This window comes from Prosopis cineraria, unplaced genomic scaffold (genome assembly GCF_029017545.1).
Source record: "Prosopis cineraria cultivar Desert tree isolate PC_DT_omini unplaced genomic scaffold, ASM2901754v1 PC1, whole genome shotgun sequence".
Classification (NCBI taxonomy): domain Eukaryota; kingdom Viridiplantae; phylum Streptophyta; class Magnoliopsida; order Fabales; family Fabaceae; genus Prosopis; species Prosopis cineraria.
Window position 1 is genome coordinate 42789832 of NW_026555332.1, and position 10851 is coordinate 42800682.

The 10851-nt window shown below is 32.9% G+C and overlaps 2 protein-coding genes across 2 annotated transcripts; both read left to right on the forward strand.

The window, feature by feature from the left end:
• Positions 1–5775: 5775 nt before the first annotated feature.
• Positions 5776–6751, forward strand: LOC129285888 (glutaredoxin-C11-like). Its single transcript, XM_054921848.1, has one exon. The coding sequence runs from the start codon at positions 5997–5999 to the stop codon at positions 6303–6305; it is 309 nt and encodes a 102-aa protein (XP_054777823.1). The 5' UTR covers positions 5776–5996; the 3' UTR covers positions 6306–6751.
• Positions 6752–8069: 1318 nt separating this feature from the next.
• LOC129310781 (glutaredoxin-C13-like) lies at positions 8070–9132 on the forward strand. Its single transcript, XM_054952697.1, has one exon. It carries the CDS (start codon positions 8562–8564, stop codon positions 8862–8864), a length of 303 nt encoding a protein of 100 aa, XP_054808672.1. The 5' UTR covers positions 8070–8561; the 3' UTR covers positions 8865–9132.
• The last annotated feature ends 1719 nt before the right edge of the window (positions 9133–10851 follow it).

Consider the following 10851-nt stretch of genomic DNA (forward strand, 5'->3'; position numbering starts at 1 on the left):
ATCCTGATTTGAGAAATTTACAAATTGGGTAATCCTTTTAGGAAAATCCCTTAATTATTTTAATTCTGGAGTTAATGTAGAGAACTTACAAAGCTTTTAAAGACAAAACGGAGCTGCAAACATCTATTCCCCATTTATTTTGGCACAACATTCTTTATCCCTATGTGTGCCACAGCATTGATAAACCTATGAAAAAGGAAGCTCTTCTTCCCATCACAAGAACCAACTTGGAGTTATTTGTGATGAGCACTAAATGCTCATCATGCATGGCTGAATTTGAGCTTTCCATTTCAATTCAAAAATGATTTATGCCATTCATTTTAATTAACTTTTAAGTATCTTTAAATGTTGTGATTATTAATATAAAAATTATAAAAAATTTTAATATTAAATTTGGATTGTCTTTAGTACTCATTAGAGAATGAGCACCATGGCACTCATCATCTCTAACGAGACTTGGATAATCTAAATTTAAAAATTTTATTTTTATTTTACATTTATTAAAATAAAAATTTATAAAAATAAAAAAAATTAATAAATTTATTTATTACCAATTTGGTCAATGAAGATTTAATATGGACAATAAAATTAAAAATTAAAATTTTTTATAATTCTATTTGACTATTTAGATATACTTATGATAGTTCGGATATAATTTGGATGATCAATTAATATTAAAAAATTTATAAATCTTACAAATTGATCATTTATATATGCTCTGGATAGTTTAAATTTAATATTAATTTTTTATTAATTATTTATAGTTTTAATATTAATAAACACAATATTTAAAAATACTTTAAAAGTAAATTTAAATGAATGAAAAAGATCATTTTAGAGTGAAATGGAATGCTTAGATTGAGTCATGCATGTTAAGCATGCGGTGCACCAAATGCAAACTGTAACATCTTGATTTTTAAATTTTTAGATTAAATGAATTAATCAAGGATCATTAGGTAAAGTTGAATGGCTTAATAATAGTTAGTGATGGTTAACTGACTTATTAGTTATGGATACAGGCTTTGGATAGGGCCTAAAATTATTTTTAGGCCACTTAGGCCTAAATTTGAGGAGCATTTTATATTTGCCCTTTTCTATGCCATCTGTCATAGCAAAGACTTCATGCACCATGATAGATGGTTAAAATTTTTAAAACATCAGTTTGTCATTGCAAACTACAAAAAAGAAGAAAGAAAGTGAGAACTAAGAGGGCGTGACGGGAGATGACTTTGGTTTGTAACTGTAAGGGCTTAAGTCTAAGGGTGATTTGGAGAAAGTTTGAGCATTAATTCCTTTAGGTATATATGCCTTTCCCATTCCTCATTCTTCCCTTTTCACTTTTTTTAGATGATTTTTGTGGTTGGAGATTAGGATTTTGGGACCTAAGGCTATGGGTCTGAACTCATTAGTTCTAATGAAACTAATAGGAGTTACTTAACTGTTTAAACATAGTTTAGAAGATTTAACAAGGTTATGTTCTTAGGTCTAGGGTTTTAGATGAACCCTAATCACTTTAAGTAAGATTTTGAGTTGTTAGGAGTTGTATTTGATGTTATTTAAGCTTATAAGATCTAAATAGAGTTGATGACAGTTAATAAACTCATTGATTGTGATATTGAGCTTGTGGTTGGGAATTCGGATTGTTAAAATGTGAGTTTAGGAGTTGAAATTGGTGTTTAAATGGATTACTAGTAATGATGGTTTTTTGTAATTATAGATTAACATTTTCATGCATTGTTTAAGCTCGATCTACAAGCACGTGAAGCAAATTGTGTGGGCTTAAGGATTTAAGGTAACTGGAGGATCTCTAACTTGTGCTATTGCTTATTAGATTAGTTATAGTCGTTTTAGAACTTGTAAAATATGCTTTCAAACTTAATTTAATGCTTAATAATTTTAGAAAAAGATATATGCAAGTATGGCCTTTTACTAATAAATGGAACAAACTCATTTTCTTTATATGTTTTCTATATCATCGAATAAGAAATATATGGTTTTGATTGATCTTGTGATGCTAAGATGTTGTATGCATACTTGGGGTAATTTCATTATGTTATGAGTTATGAAAATGCATGATGTTGCCATCTGCATAGTTGTATGATCATATGCTGGGCGAAAGGATGCCTTAGGAGGAGTTAGTATTCACTTTCCATGTAAAATCCTATTACGAACACCATGGGTAGATATAATGTTTTCGTTTTTGGGTCAGGTCTTCTTGAATCTCACTTAGCAATAGGTATAAGTGTAGGTTGCCTAGACCCCATCCTTAACCTTACCCTAGATTGGGTAATTAGTGGGACATACGACACCTTAATGGATTTAAGGATTAAAGGAAACTGTGATTTGAGATTGAGCAAAGCACTGTACATTTAGCTAGGTGACTCCTCATGATTAGTGAGCTTAAGTAGTCCATTCATACAAACTCAATCCTATTAAATTATCAACCTATAAATTTAATTGATAATATCTGGAGGAGGTAAGGAGTATTGATTATGCATTTATGATATCATGGGATGTGATATTGTGCTATATATCTCTAGTATGGTTTCTTTTAAAAGATCACTTTGCATGCCTTGATTGATTTGACTTACGTGTGCGTGATTTAGAGTTTTTCTTGGTTATTGAGTATACTTGTACTCACTCTTATTTAGCATTTTATAAGTACTGGCTCCAGTAAAGACAAGGGGAACTCACCCCTATTTAACATTTTACAAACACTGGCTCTAGAAAGACAAGGTGAAAGTGTCAGAGGCTAAAGAATTCACGATTCCTATTGTATAGCCTCCTTCTTTTGTTGTTTCTTTATGTGTAATTTAATGATGATGCAATTGCCACCTTAGGATGATTATATTTTGAGTTACTTACACCAAAGCATATTATATATGATTAATGTTGTATTTAGTGCTCTAGCTCTGTGTATGTGCTATAATGAGTTTGAAACAAGGCCTAAATGCCAATGCAAGTAGGTTTATTGTTGATCTCATTAATCCGTTTGAATTATGTAAATGAATGATATTATGTGGTTATGATATATTTGCCTCCCCTATGGTTTTTATTAAATTAGGGTTGAGTAGTGAAATGTTATATGTGTGATATTTACATGTTATTGTGCACTATATAGGTAGTCCTAAGTTTTGGGGACTTGGTTTAGGTGAATGTTTAGGTTCTTGGCACTTGGTTTAGGTTTAGACACCTGGAAGGATTTAAGTGTGAAAAAGGAGTAGTGTTGGTTTTGAGTGTCCAACTTTTTAATGTATTATGAATTTGAAATGAAACTAGTGCCATTAGCTAATATTTGGAATAAACTCTCTGTAGACACATAAATCACCTCCATTAGATGTCGGATGAAGGCTCCAGATGCGTTAGAAGTTCACCATAGTATTGTGCATTTGACAGCAAATGTTGTCAACTATGTGTAATACATCATAGTGCATAGTGCTTGCATCACAATGCAAGACATAAAGAGGGTAAGTTGTGACGCAGGCATGATATGCCATGGTGAATTCCTCTAATTATTGGGAAATGACATTTTTGACCTTTTTGACTATTGTTTTCCAATCTAATATGTATCCCATGCTTTCAAATGTTTTGAAAACTTTAATTTGAGATTTAATGGGCCTTGTTATGCTTGTGAATTATTTTCTAAGTTGGGTTCCTGATGATTTAGTGGGCCTTGTTATGATCCTTGTGAATTATCATCTTTTAAACAAAGAGAGAATTAAAATGATAATGTAGCATAATGATTAGATATGTAAAGGCTTTTTTCAAAGTTCATAATTTTGTTTTGATAAAATAAGTTCGTAAAGTATCATTATTGTATTTTATTAGTATGCATAATCTTATTTTAAATTGCCTTATAACTTGAAATGGAGGGAGTATCATTTGATTAGACGTTTCAATAAATTTTTATGCATATTATGTTTTTATTGAAAGATTCAATAAGATATCATACATTATATCAAAATTAATTTTATAATTTAGAACACACGAGCGAATGTCAAGAAACACGTCGTACACCTCCTTTTTATTTAGACATCCTGACATAAAACAATTAAAACATTGATTTTTTTATTTAGTTATTCAAGTATAACTCTAGATTTAAATTCTAAGGTTTTGAATGTTGTAGCTATTATTTTCCTGTTGTCTTTGCGGGCTGTGGAATATCAAGAAATGTAGGATTTCAAATTGAGTTTTACCATTAGAGACGTTATAAGCCCATAGCTTTGAACATTGAACAGTTAGAAATATACCTTATCCTTCTATCAAATCATCGCTTTCAAGTTGACATTCATTCCCTGAATAATTTGGTGCTTTCCATGCTCATAAATGACGTCAAAGAGACCGTATGCTCTGGATATGCTTGCACACTCATGTATACAAGCATGCTCAATCACTAACGTTAAAATGGTTAAGCAAACAGTCCTGGAATTTATACTCAATCAGGAAAGTTTTAAACTCATCAAACTAGAAAAATCAAGCCACACACCGGATTAGGTCTGACGAAATAATAATCAAGAAACTGGTCTTTCATATATATCATGAAAAACTAAAATTCAAATCTCTATCAAAAAAATATACTCACATTTAATATTTTTGACTTTACCTCCAGTAAGATTATCTCTAATACAAATATATTTGTGCTCAATGAAAAAAGAAAAAGGAAAATCCAACCCTTAATTACCAAATTGGGATTACCAGAACATATATTGTTTCACACTTCAATTCTCTAAGTTGTCTAGATCTTTAATTTTTACAATCACTCGGAAGGGGAATGGACGCAAACCCTGTCAAATATTTTAAAATAGATGAAATACTTACTATATTGAAAGTTTGATAACTTTAAACAAAGGGCAATTCCTAGATATTATTCTGTGGAGTTTTTTAAAAATGAGCCACCATATAACTTGCATGCTATTAAATTTTATATTGTACATTATTGATTTGATTCTCTCAAGTTACTGTAAGAAATTCTTGACGATTCTTTTAACTTCACCGTTACCGAACACTCATCTTATCAGTACTATTTTTTAATTTTTCTGGGATTCCGTGAATCTGATGCGAGACCAATGGAGTGGAACATGGATATAGTGGATAGGCTCTATCTTTCTCCGGATGGTGAGCCACGCAACCCCCAGAAACATTCAGCAGAACGTGCTACAGAAGAAGGATATATATATATATATAGCAAGTTCATCAATTATATTGAAAGATCATCAGTTATCTCTCAATTAATAAATGTTAAACCACATTAGCGTCTTGATAGATTCTCTTTGTTTTTAATTTGTTCTGGCTCCTTTCCCTTTTGATGAGATATGGTGGGCAGCTCAATCTACGAGAGCGAGATACATGCAGCATGCAATTGATAGACTTGGACTTTGTCTATATATTAACGTTCTCTCCCTCTTCTTCTAGGCCTCTGACTTTGGCCATCTATAATTATCATCTATTGGATATTTTGTTGGATTCCACTCGATCTCACTGGCAGATTTTGTTGACAACGCAGCATTGAAACATTAACACATTCATGTGACATAGAATAATCTATGTGTGCTTTGATGCTTCGAACTTGGCCGAAAGAGAGTTTTTTTTTTTTGGTTCCCGTCCCTAAAACAATAATATATACGTTGTTCGATATTCCAGCATTGATCTCTCCCTAAGCTACTGCCACCCTCAAGAACATTTCAATTATCATGCACAGTAAATTAAAGTCTGATGCTAAAGCATCAACTTGCTCATTCCTGGGGTCACCGTGGTCTAATTCTCCAAGAGCATTCCCCATTTCCCCTTATCCAAACAAACATCCGAAAGCTACTTTTCTTCTCTCTTCCTCACTCCGATCTATTTAACCATTGCTTAATGCTATCCACTTCCTCACCAACCCCTATAAATAGGGGACATACCCATGTTGAAGTCCAACACATCGAACACTCATCACCAATCGAGTTTCATTCTGTGGAAATCTATAGAAACCAGCTGAAGCATATAGCTGAGCAGGTATGGATAGAGTGAAGGATTTGGCATCAAAGAAAGCGGCAGTGATATTCACCAAGAGCTCGTGTTACATGAGCCACAGCATTAAGCAGCTGTTTTACGAGCTAGGGGCAAGCCCTGCAGTGCATGAGCTTGACAAACACGCGTATGGGAGGGAAATGGAACTCGCTTTGAGGGCTCTGGGTTGTAACCCTTCAGTCCCTGCCGTGTTCATAGGTGGCAAGTTCGTGGGTTCTGCAAGAGATATCATTTCCCTTCATGTTGATGGCACTCTCAAGCAAATGCTCATTGATGCTAAGGCCATATGGTTTTAGCTACCTACTTACACTCCTAACAACTATACATAAAGAAGCAGCTTCACGTATATACTACTACTACTGATATATATATATATATATGGGTCTGCAAGTATAAATATATATCCACGGAGCTGTCTCGTATGCATGTTCTAGAGTCAATGTTTTACTAGAGACACTCTTGCTTTTTCTCGAGTGTCCCGTTTTGATTGTATGCAACGACAAGATACAAACCGATACAAAACACTGCTTTTTCTTTTTTGGTATATTTTTCGATCTGCAAGTCTGACTGTGAGGGATGGCTGCTCTTTTAGTTAATTACTAACTTGATCTCGTGCTGAAGAAGAGAGCTTTGAATGATGACATGGTTGATAACGCAACTTTGAAGTCATAAGATTCATCTTTAGTTAGTTATACTAAGACCTTTAATTAATTTAAAAACATGCTTCATTGACACACTTTTATCCGACTTCATTGTTCAATATGCCCGCGCAATTATTAGAGAACAACTAGTCCTAATAAAATCACCATTGATGATCATAATTATAAAGGAATCTTACTGCGTCATCAAAATCTATCCAATCTACGGAAAACATAAAAAAATATTATTATTTAAGTGAGTAGTAAAGAGAAAAGTAGATGCGGTTCTTCATTTCTTAATTGGGGCATCTGGTGCAAGGGATGGTCTTGTAATTCGTAGCAAGAAAAGAGGTGATGCTAGAACTTTTTGTTGTGTCTCCATGCTTATTCTTCCACACCCATGAAACCCAATGACACGTTTCCTGTTTGACTTCTTTACCTTTTACACTACATATAGATATACAGGGCATCGTTTTATAAATTAAATTATCGAATACCGAAAGCGTGGATTATTATTAAGGATGGGGAAAACAATATTAGCTTAGATTAAAATGGGACTTAAAAGGAAGTTATTAAAGCTATAAACTCAATGTTTTACAGGTTTCAGTGAAAAAACAATATAAATTCCACTTATACATTTCTTTTTACAGAAGTATGAAAGAAAGGGCCAATGATAATTATACTGCTACGTGAGATTCTTCGAACTCTAGCAACTACGTGCAGGTAAGACATGCACAGCCATGGATGATCCTTGTGCATATACTTTATATATCTTGCATGCAGTCACACAGAATAGTGTATACATAACAAGCAAGGATAGTGAGAATCATATATGTTCGAAATAATATTTGTATGTTCACACATAGGCACACACTCACACACACATATATATATCTGTCTGAAACAATATCTAACCCGTTTTTCTTCCATCGAAGTATATATCAGTATTTCAGCGTGTTGCAAGAAATATTCATGTACAAGATGATCAGGGATAGGGATAAAAATGCTTCAATTCTTTAATTTGAGGGATCGTGTTAGTAAGGGAATTCATTCCCCTCCTGTTCTAAAGCAAAAAGGACTTTGTAGTCTCTAACCCTTCACTTTCACCAAAATAGAAACAAGAGACCTTCCACTACAAGTCATACACGTGTAAGGTCATCTACAGTAATTAAGTGCGAGAACACTGTATGTTTTGCTGCATCATCTTCACAAGAGTCCCACAACATGCTTGTGGGAGAGAAGGAATCAGGCAAGTTGTTGAGTGCAACACCAACGAATCACGCACGCGCACTGTAAATTAAACATCTCAGTCACAATCGTTTCATATTCAAAGCAGTTGATATATAGTGAGAATCTGTTTGACCAACTGGCCTAGAATTTCCACTTTCCTTGCCTTTTCAGAGAGAGCCAGCATCGGTGAATACGCAGTACACGTCTCCCATAAAGTATAACTCTGATTAACCAACTCGCTAATAGGAAGATACTGTTTTGATCAGTCCGCGTAAACAAAATCTTCATACCCTACGTCTACCAATCTGTGTAAATCAAGCGTCTCTTCCAAATTCCAACTCGTCGAGTCAATCAGATTCATATCAGTGCTGATCTCAAAGGGTCTGCTTTATACTCGGGCATCTCAATCACAAAAGCTCAGCTTTTCATATGTTCTCCATTCAAAGATCCTTAAGTTGTCCCTATAAATAGTCTTAGACCCCAAAGCTCCTCCTTATAGGCATTCAAATCCTGACCCAACTCAACCAGTGACCGATCGACTTCGGCTTAGATCGATTCGGTCTGGTGGTTTTGGGTTTGTAACAAGTCCAAAGATACATAACCAGCTCTCATCAACGTACACACCTAGGTTTTCCATTTTCGAGGTTAAAATTCTTCGGGGAAACGGAATATCATTGTAAAAATATGGAGAAGGTGACGAGGTTGGCGTCGGAAAAAGACGTGGTGATATTCAGCAAGAGCTCATGCTGCTTGTGCTACTCAGTGAAAGTTCTGTTTCAGGAACTGATGGTGAAGCCTAAGGTGTACGAAATTGACCAAGACCCTGAAGGCAGAGAAATGGAGAAAGCTCTCGTGAGTCTGGGCTGTTCCACTCCTGTGCCTGCCGTTTTCATCGGAGGCATTTTCGTGGGCTCCACTAACCAAGTCATGTCCCTCCACCTCAGCGGAACCCTCACCCAGCTCATTCAACCTTATAAATTTGCCTGACCCTTCACAGAAGATCACTACGTTCACACAACCCACAAATATATATATATATATATATATATTCCTCCTACCAAAATAAACTCTGTTGAAAAGTCTGTGTAGTGATCGACGTTCTAGGTATGATTATTATATATGGATGAAGTGGTCTGTAACATTTTAGCTATACTTTAATCTCTTGGTATATTCCATATGGAGTTTCTTTTGTAAATCCTGAAATTGCACCATTTATATGCATGTCAAGTGGCCCCACCACTTCGTTCATGACTTTCCTTTTCTGCTGTGAATTAATTAAATCTGCTTTTTGCAAGTTACTTGGCAGTACTTGGTGCGAGCTTCAAATTAATAATGGCATGTAAATATCCGCAAAGCAAATATTTATGCACAACCAACGAAAAGAATGAGCAGTATGAAAAACCCATGATGATCATGACAAATCAAGAGAATTGAATTAGTTTATCTTAATTCTATAATTTGAGTTCTAAATATGCAGTCATATTTAATAAATAAGTCAAAGATATATCCATGAAACCACTGTTAGTAACTACAGTCACACATAATAGCTGTTTGGATTAGTCTAGGTGTGATGGTAATACCCATGTTTCCCATGATACTAGAATAAAAAAAAAAAAAGAAAGACAGCAAGAGAAACATGCAGCCCATGAATTTAGAAATTGAAGTGTGTTATGAGTATAAACTCAAAAGGAGAATCCATCCAAAAGATTAGTTTATTAAAACCCTTCATGAGTAGGTAGCTAACCAATTCAAAAAAAACTAGTCTATTAAAAAGAAAACCCTTTCATACTTGTAAATCTCGTTTTAATTTGAGAAGCTTTTCAATGGAAGATCCATTACAAAGTGTGAAAATCTTCAGTGCATTGACATTTTGTTAATTCCCCAAGGCCAAAACAACTAAAAACAATGTTTCACAAAGCATACCTTGCCCATCAGGGGTGAAAAAAGAGGGAGACCGGCAAGGGTCATGACTCTCCTAACTTTTTAATTTTTTCTTAATAAAATATAGTGATTATATATTTTTGACCTCCTAAGTTGGCACATTATAGACATTTTGAGACAATAGATGAAATTTTTATTTCACTTTTTATATAGTCTTTTACGGTATGTATAGTGCAACTGTTTTAGCAGCTTGAAAATATAATTATCATAGAACTACTTATTTTCAATAAAAAAATATTATACATACTCTAAAGTATTGATTTTATTTTATTTTACTTTCATTTAATATTTAATCAAAGAAATTATGAAAATTATTATTAGCAAACTTTCAAAAATCTCAAAATATATTAAATGTTATGTAGTTGATATCTATTATAAAATCACCTATTCAAAAGTTAAAAGGTTATGGTTTAGGTGTTTTCATTAAAAAAAATTACTTTTTTTTATAATCAAGCTATAATAATGGTTTTTACTTGATATAATTCGATTTCATCAATATAAAGATTTTGTGATAATGGAGCATCATTGTTGTATTAATATATTTATTTACAACAATTATCATTTATCAATTAAAAGAATTAAATAATAAATTTAATAAGCAAGTAATAAAGCTTATTACATTGAATAACACTTTAAATTTCAATTATACATTTAAATTATTTAATGCTTATAGGGAAGACAAAATTTTCATAAATTTAATGATAATTTATATTGAGAATGAAATTATTACAACATTTATCATAGACATAATAACTAATGATTTTTATGTCATGAAAAATTAATAAGTGAAACTTAAAAATTATATATATATATATATATATATTTGTTTGTTTTATACATGTAAAATTGAATATAAATATATATGTTGAAACATTTATCTTATGTTGGTAATATATATAATTTTAACTTTTCTTTAATTATCATATATATTTTGTTATCCTGGCCCACCTTAATAAAAATTCTTGGTTTTGCCCCTGTTGCCCGCAAATCTACAAGATCCAATTGCATCTGTGCAAAACTAAACTTGTTCTGG

Excerpts from the sequence above, each read along its gene's own strand:
- LOC129285888 (XM_054921848.1), top strand. The coding sequence starts at position 5,997 with ATGGATAGAGTGAAGGATTTGGCATCAAAGAAAGCGGCAGTGATATTC.
- LOC129310781 (XM_054952697.1), top strand. The coding sequence starts at position 8,562 with ATGGAGAAGGTGACGAGGTTGGCGTCGGAAAAAGACGTGGTGATATTC.